Genomic DNA, 23421 nt, shown 5'->3' with positions numbered 1-23421 from the left:
GGATCTTCCCAACCCAGGGATAGAACCTGTGTCTCCTGCTTGTCAGACGAAATCTTTACCACTGAGCCACCTGGGAAGCCCACACCTGGATTCTTAATCATCCTCCAAAGGTTTTAAGAGATTGCAAACTGATGAAATCATTCTGCATCAAGGGGAGGCTTACTATGACTGTTGGGATGCTTTTATATATAGAAACATCACACATTTATCCAACAGCCTCACCATTTGAAAAATGACGGGAAAATGAAAAAGTCAGCCTCTACATAGTTAGGAGAAGCCAGAGTCCATATTATTTCAGCTATGGCTTTTCTTACTTATTTTATGTAAATCTTACTGATCCTGGTGACCCACTTCTAGCATAGGTCTAAAGCAGAACGTTGGGAGTCGCCAAGATGCAGGCTCATTTACAAGCATGACCTACTGACAGCTTCAAAATGGACAGACTCAAAGACTAAACGCATAGGAGCCCAAGGATATTTAGCACAAATGATTTCTCTTACTTAATAAACCCTGAGGGCATAAATGTATTATGGCATTAAATAATGAATATTCATAATGATGACTTTAAGTCATCAAGAACAGTTTAAGGGTGTTTAGAGTATTTGGTTACAAAGCATTCTGACTAAAAAGTGAAATGTCTGGCACTGCAGTGATGAGCTTCACTCAGCTAATCCGTGTGACCTCCACCGCCCCTTCCCCACACCTGCTCTCCGTCACTAGCGGAGGTGATACACGGTGTAGAGTGATACCCTCACCACTGGGTGACTAACCTGCTATATGACTTCATCTGGACAAGGGCCTGGTCCTCAAGCTGGTCACTGTTGGATGCAGCGCTCAGAGGCCGATGGTTTTCATCACTAGCAGCAAAGAACGAGGCTCTCTGGACTAGAAAGGAGAGGAGAAACCATTCAGCACTGTGGAACCACATCCTGGGTCCTCTCTATCAAAAGTCAAGAAATGACCGACATGCACAGTCAAACCTAATCACGGGGCAAGAATGCATTGGAAACTTTTATTTTTCCCTTGTAGGACATTTTTTTTTTTTTTTACTGTTTTAGCTGGAAGAGGATAGTAACATTATGATTTCTCTTTTAAAAATACTTGCTGTGACTTAATTTCTAGCTTTTCCCTTGCTTATAAAAGTTGCATTCTATTGTTTCCCTGGAAACAGGCCTTGTGCTAAATTTGCAGACCAATGCTTTCCACTCGGTGACAACACAAAAATATATTAAAGAGCTAGTATAGTACTAAGCTTCTTGAAGCTTCTTGAAGTATGTTTTCCAAAGACTTCTGGCCACCTTGGTGGGCTTTAGCTTAGGTTCACACCACCTCTGTTTCAAAAAACACTCACTTTAAGCCTGAGCCAAGAAACAAAATCAAGTTTTAAAAGAATCTCTCATTAAAAAACCAAAACTCTTTGCAGTAACATGGATGGGCCTAGAGATTGTTATACTGGGTTTCCCAGGTGGCGCAAGTGGTAAGGAACTTGCCTGCCAATGCAGGAGACCTAAGAGACCTGCGTTCGATCCCTGGGTCAGGAAGAGCCCTTGGAGGAGGGCATGGCAGCCCACTCCAGTAGTCTTGCCTGGAAAAGTCCCATAGACAGGGAGCCTGGTGGGCTGCAGTCCATGGGGGGGTCACAAAGAGCTGGACATGACTGAGAAACTAACAACAATGATCTTTGTCAACACAGACAGCATTACTGCGAGTTTTTTCTATTTCAGCGGATCAGGCCAGCACTTGTTTAATAAGGGCCTGCATTTAAGGGCCACTGGCTTAACGCAAGCACACAGCCAGTGGGCTGATGTAGGGATGAAGCAGGTGGGAAGTACACATGCCATCACTCCCTTGAAAGATGAGTGAGAAGGGCAGACGGGCCGGGGCCAGCATCCTAAGAGATCCAACTGTGCGTTGAGCAATGATGTCTTCACGATGTGATGAAAAATGCTTCCTGGACATGTGCTATTTTCAGTTAAGTGACAGCTGGGATGCTGCTGAGCTCTGCCCTTCCCAGATCTGGGGAGGTGAGGCATCTGTGTTACGAATTCCCACTTAGAGGAAACTCTGGATTCCACCTGGTTAAAATCAACAGTGTGGGCCCTGAGTGTTTGAGAACCGTGAGCTCAAGTGCTTTCTGGCTGTGCTGAAACACATGTGTTGTCAGCGAGTCCTGAGCACTGATACTGCTCACGACCCACACGTGGCCCAGCCGGGATCGTCTGCGACTCACCCTCGTAGGCCTTGGCGGCGTCCACCAGGTTGGACCAATCCAAGTCCGCAGCAGCGTCGGGCAGGGGCATCAGGCCGGGGTCGGGCATGGGCGGCCTGCGGGTCTCCTGGACGTCGGTGAGGGAGCTGTCCGAGGCCGAGAACTCTCCTGCAGGAAGGGATGAGGGATGAGAGGCTTCAGGCCCACTGGAGACCCACTCAAAGTTTTACCCATTTTCTGCGACCATAGCAGATAAGCCATTTGTTACCTGGAATCAGTTTCTAGTCTAACAGACCATTAGCGGTCACTCTGAAGCTGAGCAGAACTAGGAACTGACTTCCTCCAATCTTAATTCCCCTTTGTGTAACCTCCCAGTGGCCCATTTCTAATGGCGTGGGTCTGGGAAAAGTTAGTTCTGCACTGAGGCGATGTGTCTGCTTTTACAGGAGCTGCTTGTCTAACAGAGACCCAGGGCAGCTTCAGCACCTCACTTTTCCTCCCAGAGTCAACGGATTCAGGCTGGGGTGAAGGGACCTACTTCATCAGAGTGTTGGATTTTGCAGCCAGACCAGGGAGGCGTGGTGATGCATGTCTGAGGGGACCGTAAAGCCAATTTTTATCTGCCTTGGAACCTGGGATCTGACCCCCTCCATGTGGACTCTCTGCGTCCCTGGGACTGCTGAGGGACAGGCATATCCCTGGCTCGTGTCTGCCTTGTGTCCCAGGGACGGTCCACTGGTGTCTGCAGTTGGACGTATCCAGGGCAGTGTGAGAATCAAATGAGAGCGCCTGAGAGAGGGTGCTGGGTCGCTCAGTGGAGTTCACGCTGGTTCACTGGTGTTGGCATCCTTCTTTCCCAAGGACATGCTAAGCAACTCTTGGCATCGGTTTTCAATTTACAGCAGTCCAACATCCCAAACCCCTTCTAAGGTGGCAATTTTTAAAAACACAAATATTAACCTATAGTAACACCCAGTCTCTGCTTAGCCTGGGGGTGGGCAGAACGCGTGCAATGAGCCCCTCCGTGCAGTGGAGGGCCCACTGCCACTCTTCAGGTTCAGACAGGTGGAGGAGACGGGCACAGAGCTCGGGCAATGCAGATGCTCTCAATGGGGCAGAAGCTGTGAGGGCAGAGCGGGCGCCTCCATGGGAAGGGCCGCCTCACACATGACCGTGACACTGAAATCCACTCAGACACGGAGCCAAAAGCGAGGCTCTCAGTTAAAATCTGTAAGCGACTCTGGAAGTAACTGTTTACAAGGAGTTAAAAAGTTTTGCCAATCATGATAGTCTATAAACCGGAGTATATTTAGTGCTTGCTTTCCCTTGCAAATTACATAGAGGACTGCTCTGCAGAGCAGCTGCTAGTTATTAATGTGCTTAAAATGACCAAAATGATGAGAAAATCGAAATCAACAACTACTGCCTGATATTAAAGGCTCAGTTCTATTTAAACTTGCTCCCACCAAGGGTAAAGCTGGAATAATTTTTTAATTAAAAAAATATTGAAGTAAAGTTGATATACAATGTTGCGTTGGTTTCTGATGTGCAGCAAAGTGATTCTATATATATATACACACACACACACACATTTTCAGATTCTTTGGAATAGACAGTTTTGTTATGTCATACACAATCCTTCTGCTTTTTTATCTCTGGGTCCTAAATTTCCATCTGGAAAAAAAAGCAGTTTCTCATTCCCCAAATGCATCTCAGTGGTGGTCACACCCATGACGTCAAGGACGGCAGCCCATCAAGGATCGCTCAGATTAGGGCATGGCATCACTGAGGCTGCTGCCTAACTGTCAGGAAAGCAACAGGAGGTGGCGGAAGGGGCCGCGGAGGGTGGGCTGCCCCTCCCCTCCCTCAGTGCCAGCCTTCAACCCCGGGACAGTAAGGATGGGTGGGAGGCAGGTGTCCAGGCTGTCCTCTTAGCATGAGAGCTTCTAGAGGACAGGGCCTCCTGTGACATGATGCATGCAGATAAAAACTTCCCAGAGGGCTTAATTTTATCACTATAAAGGTTTAAAAAAAAAAATGAAGTGAAAGAAGCATTTGACGTAGGCAGGAAGTTGTATGAGGAATGGAGTGCGGGGAGAGTGGTCCCAACGTAGGGAGAGAAGGGGAGAAAATAAGGTTACTATTTAGGTCACCACACGGAGGCGCTTCCTAGTGTCCAGATGGTAAAAGTGGTCAGTTCACGTGTCTACCTTGGTTCATTGCAGGTGGCCTTTTAGAGCAAAGAGAAACCAGGTTCATGCTGTAGGTGGACCTCCTATCAAGAGGGAGGAGACAGAAGCTGGTGTAACCCTTAAGTGATGTCTGCCCTGGAGAAGGGGACCGTGTGGGGAACAGGACCGAGATGAAGAGGAACAGTCATGGACGTGGGTTAGGGGTGCAGGGATGATGCAGGGAGAAAGCTAACCAGGAAGGCAGGAGATTTAAAATACTGCTCCAGTGCAAACTGTTACACATAGAACAGACACAAACAAGGTCCTACTGTATAGAACAGGGACTATCTTCTATATTCTGTGATAAACCATAATGGAATTTAAGAACATATATATATAAAACAGAATCACTTTGCTATGTAGCAGAAATTAACACAATGTTGTAAATCAACTATACGCCAATAAATTTTTTAAAAAATGAAATTTTGTCATCTGCAATAACATGGATGAACATTGAGGGCACTGTGCCAATGAAAAGTCAGAGAAAGATAAATACTGTATGATCCATCTCACTTATGTGTGGTTAGGTGTGGAATCTAAAAAAATGTGAGCTCATAGTCACAGAATAGATTGGTGGTTGCCAGAAGTAGGGGTGGGGGTATTAGAAATTGCTGGAGGGAGTCAAAAGTACAGCTTTCCAGTGATAAAATAAGGAATTCATGGGGATATAATCTGTAGCACGGTGACTACTGCTAATAACTGTATTGCATATTTAAAAGCTACTAGAAAAGTAAATTTTAAAAGTTTTCATCAGAAAGAAACTTTTGAAACTTTTTAAACTGTTAAATTTTTAAAACTTTTTAAAAACTTTTAAAACTTCTAGTTTAAAAACACTTTTAAACTATGTATGGTGGCAGATGTTAATCTTGTGATCATTTCACAATATATACAAATATCAAATCATTGTGTGGGACACCTGAAACTAATCCAAGAGGAGTCTTGTGGTGTGGTGAGGCCCAGGGTTCATACCCTGTGGCTGGGATTCTAGGTGAGAGGCTGAATGGCAGGGTAGGGAGCCCAGATAATCTGAGCAAGCAAGCAGGACTTCCTCTAATTAGCATCCTTGAGCAAACTGAATGGCAGGTGTTTTGGGGGACACGGGTCATCATCAGCAGGGCTGTTAGCTGCAGCTAGAGATAGGCTTACCATGCAAGGACTTCATTCCCAAGGTGTATGAAGGCCTCCGCAAAGGAAGAGATGTGGGGAGAGAAGGGTACGTGCTACTGAAGAGGACGTCGTTGGGCAGGGCTTGGTCCAGAAGTGAAGCCCTCGAGGTGAAAAAGTGCTCCCTCTGGCCGCTGTAGATACTCTCGTCGGACAGCGTTCTGTGCAAGGCCCGCCTTGACGTGGGGGTGGTGGGAAAGGGGGACTGAGGAGAGGAGAGTGCGTGGAACTGAAAAACAGCATCAGGACAGCAGAAATCAATTTTCTGGGTCACACACCCACGACCTGGGGTGCGGGATGGGTAGGTTAACAAAATCACTCTCATAGACACAACCCTTCAAATCCTGGAGCCCAGAAAGGAGGCCTCAGGGTCCACCATCTCTATATCCCCAAGGGCAGAGCAGAGTTCCTGGTCGTCACAGCCTCACCGCCCAGCATGCCGGCTGCGGTCAAAGGGTGCTCAGTACAAGATTCAGATGTAGGATGAAGCGGTTTCATCACTAGTGTGCCATGGTTACAGCAAGACTTTAAGAACAGATAAATACGGGTTTTATTTGAATCCCGTGTCACTGACCAAATCATGTTATCGCTCGGAACCCAATTCTTCATCTATGAAATGGGGGCACAAAAGCACTCAGGATTATTCTGAGGATTCCAAGAAATGCTGGACTGGTCACAATGGCATGCATCAATGGTGCTCCAAAATTATGTTATGGTCCCCAAGGGAACAGCCACGATGCCGGAAGGTATCCTCAGAAGCTTGTCAAGTGACACGTGTTTGCCAGGCAACAAGAGCCTTTGATCTTCACAACACAGTCACTCAAATAATAGGTGACTCTTGAAAGCTCGAACGACTAATATTATTTTTAATGAGCTCGGGAGATTATTTTTTGAGATGGATTTCTATTGGTGAAATAAAAATAGGGAAGTTATCTTTATAAAAGACAAGGATACACACAGTTATATAAAAATGACAAAAGCTCCGGATGGCTGTATCTCTTGTTAATGTCTTTTGCCTTAGTGACCAGATTTGACTTTTATTTGAGATTTTTGTGCAAACAGCAAGCTTCTGAGAAACCCATTCATGAAGGAAAAAACAGACATGTTAACGATGTTGAAATATCCAGTATCCTGCAAGCCAACAGAGTATGTGGTCTGTTAACGGAGTTATCCTTATTCAGTTCCTCTTAGTTGACTGTTCACCTTGGCAGGGAGAACAATGTGGGGAACAGGTGAGGATGTGAGTAGGAGGGTTGAGTCACTGCTGGCAGGAAGCCACCGTGAAACTTTCCATGCCGCTTTGAAGGGACAGAGAGATAATGACACGGCAACGGCTCCATCTAGGAGGCTGAGACTCATTCAATGGGCTCTGGGGTCTAACACACTTCCATCCACCAAGCCAAGGGCTGATCAAGTCAAAGCTGTCCACAATGTGGCAGGCATAGCTGCAACATCCATATGAAAAAATTATTAATCAAATGCATTGTCAATGAGCTCCAAGTGTAGCCGACTGTGTTCACTTTTTAAAATTCATGATGAGTTAAACCCAAAGTACATATGTGCTTACCTTGAAAACTAAGCTGCTGTGATAAATGCTATGTGGGTCTTTAAGAGGGCAGGGACTTGGTATGGAAATGATGATTTCCTTTCTCACTTCACCCACAAGAGTGGGCGTTAGAGAGGTTAAATAGCTTGCCAATTGTAAATTAAAAGAGAAAGCAGACCATCTCGCTCCACCTGCCCAAGGTTCCAGAACTGTCACATAAAGCTCCTGCCTACCAGCTCAGATCTCAGATCTATTAAAAAACTGCTCTCCATCTTTTTTGGCACCTTTGGATTTGGCCAAGGGATTTCCTTTTCCAGTGAATATCCCCACCCTGATAAATTTATAGAGGAGAGAATTTTCACCAGTTCTAATTTCAGCCTCTTTGAGAAATATTAATATACTTCAAGCTAAGCAGCTACTTGAAGAGATCCTTTGGACAGCATGATTTATTAAGTTATAACAGCTTGCACTAAGGGAGGAGAGGGAAGGAAGCGGTCTGCCTAGATGCTTTCTATCTATTAAAAAATAGCAGGACTAGTCTGGTCCAAGCATATGCAATGGCTCCCACCCTCAGTCCCCTTCAATTCTAGCCTTAAAGGTGTGTGCACCTACCCAGTTCCCTAGGGCACCCTCTGCCTTCCCTGGAGGTCATACTGAGATCGCTGAGTGGTGCTGCCCCATGCTGCCAGCCCCCAGGAAAGAACCAAAACGCAGCGGGTGGCAGACTCAGAAAGGATTTTAGAGAGCATCTAGGAAGGGGGATTGCAACTCTGTTCCAAGGAGCCCTAAGGGTTCCTCCAGGAATCACTGCCTGGGGAAACGAGGTGTTCATGGGGGACCCAGGAGTCCAAGACACCCCACCCTTCCTATCGGAGAAGTTCTGCCATCTCAGTTCTATGTGCTGGGCTTCTGTGTGTAACTGTTAGTAGGAAACAAAAAGATTCTTAAACTTTAAAATCATTTGGGCACCACTGATTGAGTCCGATCGAGCCAGGCCTAGAGAGATGGCCTCCTGCTTCAGGGTCCATCTCCTTCCTCTCCTCACTCTTTTCATGCGCCCCGGCTCTCGGTGAAATGGGGCACTCTTGCACTTGGGATAAACCAAAGTACCATCTCTTCCTAAACACTAGGTCCCTGCGTGTCACCTCTCCTTTGGTCTGTATCTGAGAGTGCTGGCTGGAGAGCAGGGCTCTGGGTTTGCACTACTCTTCTGTTCGCTTGCGGGACTGCTTCAGCCCTCGGGGAGAATACGGTGATCCCAGCTCTGCCTGCCAATGAGGTTTCTCAGAATGCTACAGCTCTGCCATCTCCCTTGAGATACGAGTTTCACAGCAGCTGCCTGGAGGTTCCCAGACACCCACCTCCCAGCTGCAGCCTGCCCAGCAGAGTGTGGCCACGTCCTGCAGCGGTCGTCTCCCTCTGCTGGCAGATGAGCCTGGGAACAACCTGTCATTTGACATTCATGGTGGCTCACAAGTAGCCCTTGCCAATGTGGCGTGAGTGGGTTCCAAGGATCACTGCCCAGAGCAGGCTACTCCTTGTACCCTGAAGCCTGACGCGGTGGCTTGGAGCCCTGAGCCAGGCGTGGCGGGGGAGACCTCGCAAGGGCGCACTGGCCTCACTGACACAGCAGAGGCACGGTCACTCAGATGAGTCTCAGAAGACACACAGAGCTACTTAGCTGAACTCATCTGAAGCCAAATGAAAAAGGATGACACAAGAGAGAAAACAGAGCACTTTTCCAGCTCCTGCTCCCAGCCTTTTCCCCATAATAGTTCAACCAGCAGAAGCACTTTCTTTGCAGAGGGTCTCATGGCAATATAGTCAACACATAAAGCATGTGCATTCCTGTTTCAAATAGGAATGTTAAAGTAATTCACTTTGGAAATAAAAGCCAAGACCTGGAATAAGGGCAAGACAGACATTTGCTTTCAATTATTTTCACTGCAGGAGTAAATCAAAAGAAAGAAAGCTCTGAGCTTGCCCCTTTCAAAAAATGTTAAACTAAGGATTGGAGGAAAGATTCCTTTCAGGGCAGATTTTATTTTCCTTTAACCTCAGGAAAAATCTGAAATAATTTTGAAACTGGTAGTTAAAAATTTTAATACACCTCTTTGGTTTTTGATGGGTAAAGAAAGAAGTTTCAAGTACTATCTTTTGCGGGGTTGCTAAGGAAACCATTTGTGCCCTGGGTGATGAGTCAGAACTGTTAAGTGCTGGCTTATAAAACAGAAATGATAGAAATCCAGAATGTTAAGTCTTTAAAATGATTTATGATGTTAATGCTTATGTTAATAACTCAATGATTTCTCTGCAAAACTCCAGAATGGTCTTTGGAGTACATTTCATCTCTGGAGACGTTGATCTGTCAGGTTCAGATGTATACCTGACCTATCTAGAAGAACGCACACACACGTGCTGCACACGCACACAAAGAGGAACGTGTGTGTGCACAGAAACTAGAATGGCGATGAGGAAGCCTGGATAAGACGAGACCACACGGCTCATCACGCTGGGCACGTCTCTCGCCCTCAGAGGATGGTAAGTGGTTAAGGAAATATGTCAGCTTCCACTTTCCATCAATTCTCAAAGGTCCTCTTAAACTAAGCTTTTTAGTCACTTCAAACAGACTACAAATCATTTAACTGAGAACACAGAGGACAGAAAACATCAAAGTGTGCACCCATGACCTCTGGAGCGGTGGACTCTCTTCTCGTGGGGCCACCCAGTACACTCCAGACAGGAACACCTTATGCTAAATGTGAAATATAGTACCTTTGGGCCCAGCTCAGCCAACACCAGCTGCTGGCTCATTTGGGAGTGAGACGGCATGCTTTAGAGACAAGAAAGCAGAGCCTGAGATGGGCTTGAGGGGTCCTCCCAAGCTGACCATACCCACAAAAGAAGCAATGTCGTCTGAGTGATAATGTCAAGAAAGTATAGCTTGTGCGTCGTAAGTAGGATACAGTGGAAGAAAAGGAGCCTTGGGGGTGGGGATAGGTTACTATAAACCCAGACTCAAGGGATGTGGCCGCAGGGACAGGACACTTGGAAAACACATGAGTTAAATATTGAGATGGCTGGGTGATGGAGGGGAGGGGAGGGAAGGGAGGGTCCGATGAGGAGTAGCTGGGAATCACCACTTCCTGGAGAAATTTTGCCCTGTCTGGCCTCTCTCTGACTACTGTACACCCCAAGCCCTGCCCCGTACCTTAAAATTCTTCTGGGATTCAGGGGTTGGGCTTTCCAGGTCAATGAGCTTCTTGAGATCCTCCTCAATGGTGGACTTGGAGGTCGGCTTTGGGGACGCCCGGAGGTCCCTGGTGGAGGCACGCAGCCTGGGGTGGGCTATTTCATTGCCGTCACTCTGATGACGCCTTGAAAGAAGGGAAAGAGAGGGGAGAAGTTAATTTGATGAGGTGGACTCAAGGGTGTGATGGGGTCTGAAAGAGGTAAGTCAATGGAGACCTATTAGAAGAGACAGAGGAGAATTACTTCTGTTCAATTATATTAATAATCTATTTGGATAAGTGCTTGTAAAGAGAAACAAGACCAGTTTGAAATACAAAATAAAAAGCCTGATGAATAAATCACTCTTTCACAGGAAATGATAAACTCCACAAGCCAAAATCAGCAACAGACTTACTAATAAAAAAGACCACAGGGTATGAATCCCAAATGCAATCTCTATAGAAACAAAAACAATGTCATTGACTGGATCCTTTATTTTTTGCTGTACTATTTTGTCAAAAGTTCTTTATGTTCAGAGGTGGTCACTTACTTTCTAATAGTCCCTCCTGGGCCAGTTAGCAATTACACAGGAAGGCTGTGATTAACAGCATCAAAGGGACCAGTGTGGTCTTAACACCCAAGGGGCGATTATTCTGAAGTTTGTTCTTCAGACAGACTCTTTCCTACGAGACTTTGAGATTCTCAAATCTGAAGGTTTTCAATACATATTATTTAAGGAATGTGGCAGAGAAACAATGTAAGACACGTTTCACGTGGGAAGAAAAATAACTTCCCTACGAGACCACCCTCTCCCCCGTCTGGAGCCCGGCCTCCTCTCTTGCAGGAAACTGCCCCAGGCTTTTCTGTTCACTGTCATGTGAAACGCAAAGCGCCCAGCAAGAGAAGCAACAGAGTCCTTACTTTCTCGTGTCCATAAATCCCACGGAGTTTATGGTTCCTTCGGGTTTCTTCCATCCAATCAGGTACTTGCTGGTAGCGCCCTGGCGGGGGTAGAAAGTCCGAGGGCCGGAGGAGGAGGACGAAGAGGAGGAGAAGGAAGGAGTGAGCTGCGAGGGGGCGGCCGGGTGAAGTTCCTCCTTCGGTGAACTTCTGGCACTGGTGAAGACCACCGGGCTGGCAGAGTGTCGCGAGCTCATGGTACTGAGGAGAGGCAGGACAGAGAAAAAACGATGGGGGTTTGTGTGTGCCTCCTGGGGTCGGCCTGCCAGCCATAAAAGCATCGTCCAGGACAGGGGTTGCGGCCCGGTTACAGAACAATGAGTATTTCATAAAATATTAATGGGGCTGGCTAGCCTGCCTTCACCTTTTCGCTTCAATTTAAATGTCCGCTGTCAAAGTAAAACATGGTGATGGGGGCTGCTTCTGCACTTTCAGTTGAAAAGTAAAAATAGTTAAGACTGTCAGGGATACTCTGAAGTACACCAGCACCGCTGAAGTGTGGTACAGAGAAGTCTTGCAGAGGTGTGCGTGTGTGTGTGCGTCTGTGTGTGTGTGGTACAGAGAAGTCTCGCAGAGGTGTATGTGTGTGTGCGTGCGTGCGTGCGTGCGTGTGTGCGTGCGTGCGTGCGCGGCGGCGGAGTTGGCAATAAAACGCCTGGCAGTATCCAGAGCTCTCCGTCCTCCCTTCCTCAGAACTCAGGGGCACAGTGACATTCCCCAGCCCCGAGCTCAAGAGGGGAGAGAAGACCGGCTCAGACACGGAGCTCTCCTCATGCTCACGTCCAAGGCCAAAGGGGCACCCGGAGGTCTCCCTCCCCCCAGCACCTGATAGTAACACTCTCTAAAAAGCTTTTTATCAGGTTAGACGATACCACCACCTTACATCACACACACATGTTAACTCACAGTGGACTAAAGACTTGAATGCAGGACCTGAAACAGTGAAACTCCTAGAAGAAAACATGGGCAGTAAGCTCCCTGACAATCATTTTTTTGAATTTGACACAAAAAGCAAAGGCAACAAAAGTCAAACTAAAACAAGAGGGTCTATATCAAACCAAAAGGCTTCTGGGCAGCAATGGAAATCACCCACAGCGTGAAAAAGCAACCTACTGGACAAGAGAAAATATTTGCAAATCATGTATCTGATAAGGGGTTAATATCCAAACTATATAAAGAACTTATACAACTCAAGAACAAAAAAAGCAAACAATCTGAATTGTAAAAATGGGTAGAAAAATTTGAATAGACAGTTTTCCAAAGAAGACATACAGATGGCTGACAGGTATAGGAAAAGATACTCAACGTTACTAACCATCAAGGAAATGCAAACCTAAACTGTAATGAGAACTCACACCTGTTAGAATGGCTATTATCAGCAAGATAAGAAATAAAAGTGTGAGTGAAGATCTGGAGAAAAGGGAACCTTTGTGCATTACATTGCTGTTGGCAGCAATCTGGAAAACAGTATGGAGGTTCCTCAAAAAATTAGAAAACCAAACTCCTAAAAACAGAGTCAAAGATAGAGGCTGGAGAGTGGTGGGTGAAATGGTTAAAGAAAGTTCAAAAGGTACAAACTTCTAGTTAAAAGATAAATAAATCCTAGGGATGTAATATTAGGCATGATGACTAAGCACGAAAAACTGCTCATTATCGGTATATTTTACACTTTGGTTAGAAGTTACAAAATTAAAGTTCTGAAGGACTCAAGGAGAAGACTGCTTATTGTACTTCTAAAACTCAGGCAGGATTTTCAAAACTGGAGATGAAAAGTTTAAGGTGATGTCAGACCTGCTGCTGCTGCTGCTAAGTCGCTTCAGTCATGTCCAACTCTGTGTGACCCCACAGATGGCAGCCCACCAGGCTCCCCCGTCCCTGGGATTCTCCAGGCAAGAATACCCGAGTGGGTTGCCATTTCCTTCCCCAATGTGTGAAAGTGAAGTCGCTCAGTCGTGTCCGACTCTTCGTGACCCCATGGACTGTGGCCTACCAGGCTCCTCCGTCCATGGGATTCTCCAGGCAAGAGTACTGGAGTGGGTTGCCATTTCTTTCTCCAGATGTCAGACCTGGAGGGCCTCTGATTGCAGGATTTCCACAGTTCCTTCCTAGTCGTCTCATGGGACCTACGTTCATGACTCTTGAGCCCGGCTGAGTTCTCTAGCTTAGGCTGAGATCTAAGACAAGTCACTCCAGTGGAGCTGGTTACTGAAGGTTTTAGTTAACAGGGTGTGGTCTCAAGGCATTCCTCAACAGCACTCGCACTGGTCAAAACCTAATGGTCCTGCTCTGAATAAAGCATGGACTTTAGTTAGTAAAAATGCATTGACATTGACTCCTTAACTGTGACAAATGTATGATAGTGATGTAAGATAAGGAGAACAGGGGAAAATGGGCAAAGGGTACATGGGAATTCTCTGGACTCTCTTTGCAACTTGCCTGCAAATTAAAAATGACTCTAAAATTTAAAAAGTTCACTATAAAAACTAAGCAGAAAGCAAAACAAAATACAACAAAAAGTAAAACCCTAATGGTCCAGAGATTTTATATATATATATATATAAAGTATGTGCATACACACACACATACACACATTATGTTTTCATATGTGTACACACACATATATGAAAATGAACTGAACTTCACCTCAAAACTTGCATAAAAATCAATTCCAATTGGACTTATATTTAAATGTATGTCTAAAGATTCTAGACTGTAACATGGAAGAATATCCTTATGACAGAGGTTTCTTTAACTGGATCATAAACAAAATGATTGAAACTCATTAAAATTAAGAACTTCTATTCATCCAAAGACACAGAGCAGGAGAATATACATAAAACATATATCCAACAGTGGGCTCTTATCCATACATAATTAACTCCTAAAAATTAACAAGAGAGACAACCCAACAGAGAAATGGGCAGAGATGTGAAAAGGAATTTCACAAAAGAGGATATCTAAAAGCCATTAAAGATGGACAATCAACATCATCAGTTATCAGGAAAAATGCAAATTAACTCCACAAAGAGGGACTACTACACAATAGAGTGGCTAAAATTAAAAAGTATCAAATGCTAGAAAGGATGTGAAGCAACCAACACTCTCACACACTGCAGGAGTGTACTGGCTACAACCACTTTGGCAAACCGGTTCACAGTCTCTACTGAAGTTGAATATACGTAAATCCTACTCTAGCCATTCCACTCCTAGGTATATACTGCAAAGAAGTACATACATATATGTATCAGAGGACACGTAAAAGAACCTGTAATATCCTCAACACAGAAATGCTCCGAGTGCTGAATAACAGAATGGATAAACTAACTGGTGTGTTCTCACCATGGATATATAACACAGCAATGAAAATAAACGGACACTATTTGCAACACAGACGAATCTCACCAACATAATGTTGACTTAAAGACACCAGATGCAGAATAATACATATGGGATGATTCCACTGACATGAAGCGCCCAGATAGGCATAGTGAGTGTGTGACTTCAGGATTCAGGATAGTGTTCAGTTGGGGAGGAAGGGGAGGTGATGGGGAGGGGGACGTGTGGGAGGAAGGGTGTCTGGCTGCTGGGCAAGTTCCAGCTAGTCCTTGATCTGGGTAGCGATGACATGCGTAAGTGCACTTTGCGAAAACCCACCCTGATGTACGTGGATGATCTGTGCCTTTTTCTGTATGTCTGTTACACTTCAATGAAAACACGTCCACAAAAACAAAGCAAAAATAGATGACCTGAAAGGAGAAGGCTGAATCAGTCCCTGAGGCTCTGCAACAGACTCGAAGAGAGCAGGACAAAGTTGGGGGGGCGGGGCGGGGGGAGGAACAGGACACAGGGCAAAGGTGATCTCAAGGGTTTTCCACACTAACTGGGCCTTGAAACGTCAGATTAAACATAACCATCTCCTTTATTTCTGCAACTAAAAAGGAGGAACCAGGTTCAAACTACAAAAAATATCATCTTAAAAATGAGTAACGAAGGGGACTTCCTTGGTAGTCCTGTGGTCAGGACGCTGCCTTCTAGTGAAAGGGGCGTGGGCTCAATTCCCAGTCAGGAAGCTGAGGTCCTAAGTACTTCTCGGCCAAAAAACCAAAACATGAAACAGAAGCAATACTGTAACTAATTCAATAGAGATTTAAAAACAAAAGCCTAGCCATACTCTCATTATCCCTCTAACAATAACAATTTTTCCCCCAGAGATTTTTCTATTTAGGGAGAAGGGGAAAGAGAAGACCCTTCACAAAACCTCCAAGGGCAACGCAACTTTAAAAGCAATGCAATCTCATTTAGTTTTTACCTCTTGATAACAGATACTCCATTTGTCTGCTTTAAGAGTTAAGGAAATGCAGAACTCCTCCACAAGTGCAGTATATTAAGCCAGTAAGAACAAAATAATAAAAGTAGGATTCTGTTATGGAAAAGAGACAAAGTGGAAAGATAAAACAAGGGGATGGTAAAAGACAGATAAAGATATAGGCAGGCAAACCCATATATAACAACACCAGAAATCAAGGTTAACCGCAAATGCATTATCCACACAGGGAGCATCAACCCAGAGAAGTTTCTGAAATAGTATGAGAACATAGCCTTTGGGGTACTTTAAAATCACGTGAGAGGTGTACCACTATTTGTGAGTTACATAGCGACAAGACTTAATCTTTGGTTAGCAGATTTATTTCACCTGACTATGACAGCGAAAGCGAAAGTTGCTCAGTCGTGTCTAACTCTTTGCGACCCCAAGGACTATACAGTCCATGGAATTCTCCAGGCCAGAATACTGGAGTGGGTAGCCTTTCCCTTCTCCAGGGGATCTTCCCAATCGAGGGATCTAACCCAGGTCTCCCGCATTGCAGGCAGATTCTTTACCAGCTGAGCCACAAGGGAAGCCTAACTTCATATACAGCTGACTATACCCACACCTCATATACATTCACAACTCAGATGTGGAGCTGTCTCAAGCCTCAACCCTGGTTAGTGTCTGAAGCATATTCCAGAAAAGTGCAAAACCATAAAATCAGGATCTAGTGCACTCACCTTGGATAATCACGCACTTGCTTCACCTGCTTTGATCCGTATCCACCAGTGAGTGGCATGTGTTTGAATGACTTGAGCCATTCTCCCTCATCACCACGTTCAGGTACAGATTGGAGGGCCTCACCCCAGAGATTCTGCCTTGGGAGCTTGGGTGGGGTGGCGGACACGAGACTTTGTACTTCTAACTTGTTCCCAGGATGATGTGGCGGCCCTGATCTCATACGCTGAAAACCATTATACCACAGGTACATTTGATTGCCCTTATTTTACGTTTCTCAGCAACAAGTATGTTGATGTGATAATATCGGTATTCAAAACCCTGCGGCTTTCAAAGACTAAATGCATGGTTGAAATAGAAATAATTAGCCATGGGAAAAGAATGTAAATTGCACAGTCTGTTAATTTATACATCTTTCCCCCATGTTGCATGACACAGCTATGCTGTTTTTAGCCATAATGAATGTATTGCATAAAGGGAGTGTTATAGAAAAGGCTAAGGAACTTCAAACGCTGAGTAATGTGTACAGCACATACAGTTTTTGGAGCTCTGTCCTGCACTATGTAAATTAAATTACTACCATAATCTCTCTGAGAAGCATTTAGTAAGTTGCTGTACTACATGATAAACTCTTTGAAGGCAGGGATATCTTTGTAAATATATTTAACAATACCAGAATGCAACAGACTCCCAGTAAAATGCTAATTGCACAGAGGGATTCTCTTTATTATCTACAGAGCACACTATATATTTAATTTCTTTATCTGTTTATAGTCTGTCTGCCCGCAAAGATGGCAGACTAATGTCTCAAAAAAAAAGTGTCTTATTGGAGTCTGGATGCCAGTGTCTTTTATAGAATAGAGGTGGGGGTGTGAGGGAGTAAAGTAAAAGATGATTGATCTTACAAATCTCCTGGAATGGCCAGCCTTGGGGAGAGGATGTGTTCATTTTTCTTATGGCCATTCACAAGTGGACAGGGTCAGGACAGTCTGCCCCTGTTTAAATATAAACTCCACGAGGGTTGAAATTTTTGTTTGATTTGTTCACTATTATATCTGTTTGGAATAGTCCCTGACAATTATAGGTACTCAATATTTGTTGAAGGAAACTGTTGAATAAACCACAAATTAGCCATCCGTTTTAAATACATGGGATATTCTTGCATAAAGATAGTGTATTTTATTCACTATTTAAAACTGGATGTTGTTTTATTCTTACAGAGTATGTTTCTGTTTATAAGTGTATTATTAAAAGGATAACTGCTTAATTATCCCTAGACCTTGATTACTGGTTTTATTTGTGACCACAGGCCCTGATTATTGGTTTTATTTGTGAATAGGACAACTGAAACTAGCTCCCAGGTGTGAAATGCCAGCATAGTTTTGTTCACTAATGGTTATAATCAAGGACTGCCCTACTTAACAATTGATTAGATTTGGGAACAATGGTAAAGGCAAAAACAACTGACTGATGCATTGGTAGTTCTTCCTTAACTGCGTACAACTCACAGCTTGAAGGTGAGCACTTTAGTTTATTTGTCCCCTAATTTGTCATCACAGGAGGATCACTTGGAAGCCTTAAAAATACACATTCTTAGGCCTTAATTCACAGCAAACTGTGGAAAATTCTTCAAGAGATGGGAATACCAGACCACCTGACCTGCCTCTTGAGAAACCTGTATGCAGATCAAGAAGCAACAGTTAGAACATGGAAATGGAACAGACTGGTTCCAAATCGGGAAAGGAGTGCGTCAAGGCTGGATGTTGTCGCCTTGCTTATTTAACTTATATGCAGAGTACATCATGAGAAATGCTGGGCTGGAGGAAGCACAAGCTGGAATCAAGACTGCCGGGAGAAATATCAATAACCTCAGATATGTAGATGACACCATCCTTATGGCAGGGAAGAAGAACTAAAGAGTCTCTTGATAAACGTGAAAGAGGAGACTGAAAAAGTTGGCTTAAAACTCAACATCCAGAAAACGAAGATCATGGCATCTGGTCTCATCACTTCATGGCAAATAGATGAGGAAACAATGGAAACAGTGACAGACTTTATTTTCTTGGGCTCCAAAATGACTGCAGATGGTGAATGCAGCCATGAAATTAAAAGACCCTTTCTCCTTGGAAGTAAAGTTATGAACAACCTAGACAGCATATTAAAAAGCAGAGACATTATTTTGCCAATAAAGGTCCATCAAGCCAAAACTTTGGTTTTTCCAGTAGTCATGTATGGATGTGAGAGTTGGACTATAAAGAAAGCTGAGCGCTGAAGAATTGACGCTTGTAAACTGTGGTATTGGAGAAGACACTTGAGAGTCCCTTGGACAGCAAGGAGATCCAACCAGTCCATCCTAAAGGAAATCAGTCCTGAATATTCATTGGAAGGACTGATGTTGAAGCTGAAACTCCAATACTTTGGTTACCTGATACGAAGAATGGACTCACTGGAAAAGACCCTGATGCTGGGAAAGATTCACGGTGGGAGAAGGGGATGACAGAAGATGAGATGGTTGGATGGTATCACCGACTCAATGGACATGAGTCTGAGTAAGCTCTGGGAGTTGGTGATGGACGGGGAAGCCTGGTGTGTTGCAGTCCACGGGGTCACAAAGAGTCGGACACAACCGAGTGACTGAACTGAACTGAGGCCCTGATTCCAAAGATTTTAATATAAGAGAATTGGGGTGATGCCTGAGTTGTGTTTGTTGGCAAAAATCTCCCCCAAGTATGCACCCCCATTGAGAACTGCTCGAATCCAGTTGAATTATCAAAATTCATCAAAATCCAGCTTCACTCAGTCAAGATCAAGAGGGGAAAGGCACCCAAATAGTGTTTCTGCAGCCGTGAACTTTGGCCCTCTGCAAGTGTGGATATAAATAATGATTCCTTGGCTCATGTCCCATCTCACTGAACCCCAGAAATGTGTATTTTAACAATTCCCAAAGGACTCTCATGTTCCGAAGAGCTTAAGAATAATTCCATTAGCCCACAACTCTCTTCCTACTCCACAGTGGGTTGTCTCCTCCCTCACCTGTGGCCCCCTCTCCAAGCCCAGCTCTGTGTGTGTGTGTGTGTGTGTGTGTGTGTGGTGGGACTCCTTGAAGTAGACCAATCCTCCTGGCCTTGAACCACACAGAGGGACCTGCCTCCACACACTTCCCCAAGTAATCTCTGAAGTGGCTTTAATTACAAACAACTGAAATGAGGCTGTCAGCTTCATACTTTCAAAGCGGAACTGTGTGGCCGAGCTGTTTCATTTTCCTGGAGATTTTCTATTAATTTAATGTGCTGCAATCTAGTTGTACCCATGGCAAATTAGATCTCTCCCCAGGAACTGTGTAAGAAGGTAATGAGCCAATAATATGGAACAAAAAGAGAAGATACGTTAGAAGTGACAAGTGCAGTATCTGCTATTTTTCTGTCTGTAGAAAAATGTGAGTCTAGCTGTGTGTATGTCTAAACTGGAAAAACTGAAAATGAAAGTCAATCAGTCGTGTCTGACTCTTTGCAACCCTATGGACTATAGAGTTCAAGGAATTCTCCAGGCCGGAATACTGCAGCGAGTAGCCTTTCCCTTCTCCAGGGGATCTTCCCAACCCAGGGATCAAACCCAGGTCTCCCACACTGCACGCAGATTCTTTACCAGCTGAGCCACAAGGGAAGCCCAAGAATTATTCAGGATGCTCCTGGATTAGACATGAAGAGACACTAGCTTTCTTTCTTACACGAAGTATATATAGGGCCCTTTCCCTTTCTTAAAAATGGACCAACATTTGATTTATTTGGTCATTCCAGGACATGAATTAAAAAAAAAAATTTTTTTTAACTGAAACAGTTGATTTAAAATGCTGTGTTACCACATTAACAAATTGAAAGATAAAAATCATATGATTATCTCAATAGATGCAGAGAAAGCCTTTGACAAAATTCAACACTCATTTATGATTAAAACTCTCCAAAAAGCAGGAATAGAAGGAACATACCTCAACATAATAAAAGCTATATATGACAAACCCACAGCAAGCATCACCCTCAATGGTGAAAAATTGAAAGCATTTCCCCTGAAATCAGGAACAAGACAAGGGTGCCCACTCTCACCACTACTGTTCAACATAGTGTTGGAAGTTTTGGCCACAGCAATCAGAGCAGAAAAAGAAGTAAAAGGAATCCAGATAGGAAAAGAAGAAGTGAAACTCTCACTGTTTGCAGATGACGTGATCCTCTACATAGAAAACCCTAAAGACTCTACGAGAAAATTACTAGAACTAATCAATGAATATAGTAAAGTTGCAGGATATAAAATTAACACACAGAAATCCCTTGCATTCCTATATACTAACAATGAAAAAACAGAAAGAGAAATTAAGGAAACAATACCATTCACCATTGCAACAAAAAGAATAAAATACTTAGGATATATCTACCTAAAGAAACAAAAGACCTATACATAGAAAACTATAAAACACTGATGAAAGAAATTCAAAGAGGACAACAAAACAGAGGAGAAAATACCTGTTCATGGATGTGGAAGAATCAATATTGTCAAAATGGCTATTCTACCCAAAGCAATTCTATAATTCCTGCAATCCCTATCAAGCTAGCCAACGGTATTTTCACAGAAACTAGACCAAAGAATTTCACAATTTGATGAAATAACCAAAAAAACTCGAATAGCCAAATAATCTTGAGAAAGAAGAATGGAACTGGAGGAATCAACCTGCCTGACTTCAGACTCTACTACAAAGCCACAGTCATCAAGACAGGTGGTACGGCACAAAGACAGAAATATAGACAATGGAACAGAAATAGAAAAGCCAGAGATAAATCCTACGACCTATGACACCTTATCTTTGACAAGAGCAGGATATACAATGGAAAAAAGACAACCTCTTTAACAGTGGTGCTGGGAAAACTGGTCAACCACTTGCAAAAGAATGAAACTAGAACACTTTCTAACACCATACACAAAAATAAACTCAAAATGGATTAAAGATCTAAATGTAAGACCAGAACTATAAAACTCCTAGAGGAGAACATAGGCAAAACACTCTCCGACATAAATCACAGCAAGATCCTCTATGACCCACCTCCCAGAATATTGGAAATAAAAGCAAAACTAAACAAATGGGACCTAATGAAACTTAAAGCTTTTGCACTACAAAGGAAACTATAAGTAAGGTGAAAAGACAGCCCTCAGATTGGGAGAAAATAATAGCAAATGAAGAAACAGACAAAGGATTAATCTCAAAAAATATACAAGCAACTCCTGCAGCTCAATTCCAGAAAAATAAATGACCCAATCAAAAAATGGGCCAAAGAACTAAACAGACATTTCTCCAAAGAAGACATACAGATGGCTAACAAACACATGAAAAGATGCTCAACATCACTCATTATCAGAGAAATGCAAATCCAAACCACAATGAGGTACCATTACACGGCAGTCAGGATGGCTGCTATCCAAAAGTCTACAAGCAATAAATGCTGGAGAGGGGTTTGGAGAAAAGGGAACCCCCTCTTACACTTGGGTGGAATGCAACTAGTCAGCCACTATGGAAAAAAGTGTGGAGATTCCTTAAAAAACTGGAAATAGAACTGCCATATGACCAGCAATCCCACTTCTGGGCATACACACTGAGGAAACCAGATCTGAAAGAGACACGTGCACCCCAATGTTCATCGCAGCACTGTTTATAATAGCCAGGACATGGAAGCAACCTAGATGCCCATCAGCAGATGAATGGATAAGGAAGCTGTGGTACATATACACCATGGAATATTACTCAGCTGTCAAAAAGAATTCATTTGAATCAGTTCTAATGAGATGGATGAAACTGGAGCCCATTATACAGAGTGAAGTAAGCCAGAAAGATAAAGAACATTACAGCATACTAACACATATATATGGAATTTAGAAAGATGGTAACGATAACCCTATATGCAAAACAGAAAAAGAGACACAGAAGTACAGAACAGACTTTTGAACTCTCTGGGAGAAGGTGAGGGTGGGATGTTTCGAAAGAACAGCATGTATATTATCTATGGTGAAACAGATCACCAGCCCAGGTGGGATGCATGAGACAAGTGCTCGGGCCTGGTGCACTGGGAAGACCCAGAGGAATCGGGTGGAGAGGGAGGTGGGAGGGGGGATCGGGATGGGGAATAAGTGTAAATCTATGGCTGATTCATATCAATGTATGACAAAACCCACTGAAATGTTGTGAAGTAATTAGCCTCCAACTAATAAAAAAATTAAAAAAAAAAAAAATAAAAAATAAAATAAAATAAAATAAAATGCTGTGTTAGTTTCAAGTGTCCATCAAAGTGATTCATATATATATATATATATATATATATATATATTTATCTTCTTTTTTTAGGTTCTTTTACACGATAGGGTATTACAAGATATTGAATAGAGTTCCCTGTGCTATATAGTATGTCCTTGTTTATCTAATTATATACAATAGTGTATTAATCCCAAACTCCTAACTTATCCCTCCCCATCCTTTCCCCTTTGGTAACTATCATGTTACTTTCTTGTCTGTGAGTCTCTCTCTGTTTTATAAGTAAGTTCACTAGCAGCATTTTTTAAGATTCCACATATAAGTGATATCATATAATATTTGTCTTTCTCTGTCAGACTGACTTCACTTAGTATGATCATGGGTCCATCCATGTTGCTGCAATTGGCATTATTTCATTTTTTTTTTTTAATGGCTGAGTAATATCCAACTGTGTAATATACCACATCTTCTTCATGCATGTCTTTGTCAGTGGATATTTAGGCTGCTTCATGTCTTGGCTAATGTAGACAGTGCTACTATGAACTAGGGGTGCACAAGACATGAATTGTGAAAAGGAAGAGAGAACACACACATGCATGATTCGTCTCATAAAGAGAGAAGAGGCAATGGGGTGTCGGAGAATCTGAGACAGTCTGAATCTGTCCAAACTTCTCATCTTGACCTGCTGCTCGAAGGAAACCATGAAACAATGTGCGGTTACCTGGCTATTCACATTCCCAGCTGTGG

The 23421-nt window shown here is 43.6% G+C and overlaps 1 protein-coding gene across 8 annotated transcripts in view; it reads right to left on the bottom strand.

Moving 5' to 3' along the window:
* SIPA1L1 (signal induced proliferation associated 1 like 1) overlaps positions 1 to 23421 on the bottom strand; it is a 369406-nt gene that overhangs the window by 5521 nt on the left and 340464 nt on the right. For all 8 annotated transcript variants that reach the window (XM_043472442.1, XM_043472434.1, XM_043472441.1 and 5 more), the window contains 5 exons: positions 11303 to 11542; positions 10362 to 10527; positions 5587 to 5833; positions 2231 to 2377; positions 771 to 885 (listed from right to left, as the gene is read on the bottom strand). In XM_043472442.1, the coding sequence (XP_043328377.1) occupies positions 771 to 885; positions 2231 to 2377; positions 5587 to 5833; positions 10362 to 10527; positions 11303 to 11542 (915 nt within the window). The remainder of the gene's footprint in view (positions 1 to 770; positions 886 to 2230; positions 2378 to 5586; positions 5834 to 10361; positions 10528 to 11302; positions 11543 to 23421) is intronic.

Source organism: Cervus canadensis, chromosome 6 (assembly GCF_019320065.1).
Source record: "Cervus canadensis isolate Bull #8, Minnesota chromosome 6, ASM1932006v1, whole genome shotgun sequence".
NCBI classification, from domain to species: Eukaryota; Metazoa; Chordata; class Mammalia; order Artiodactyla; family Cervidae; genus Cervus; species Cervus canadensis.
Note: the sequence above shows the minus strand (reverse complement) of the source record. Positions and strands in the feature narration are given on the sequence as shown.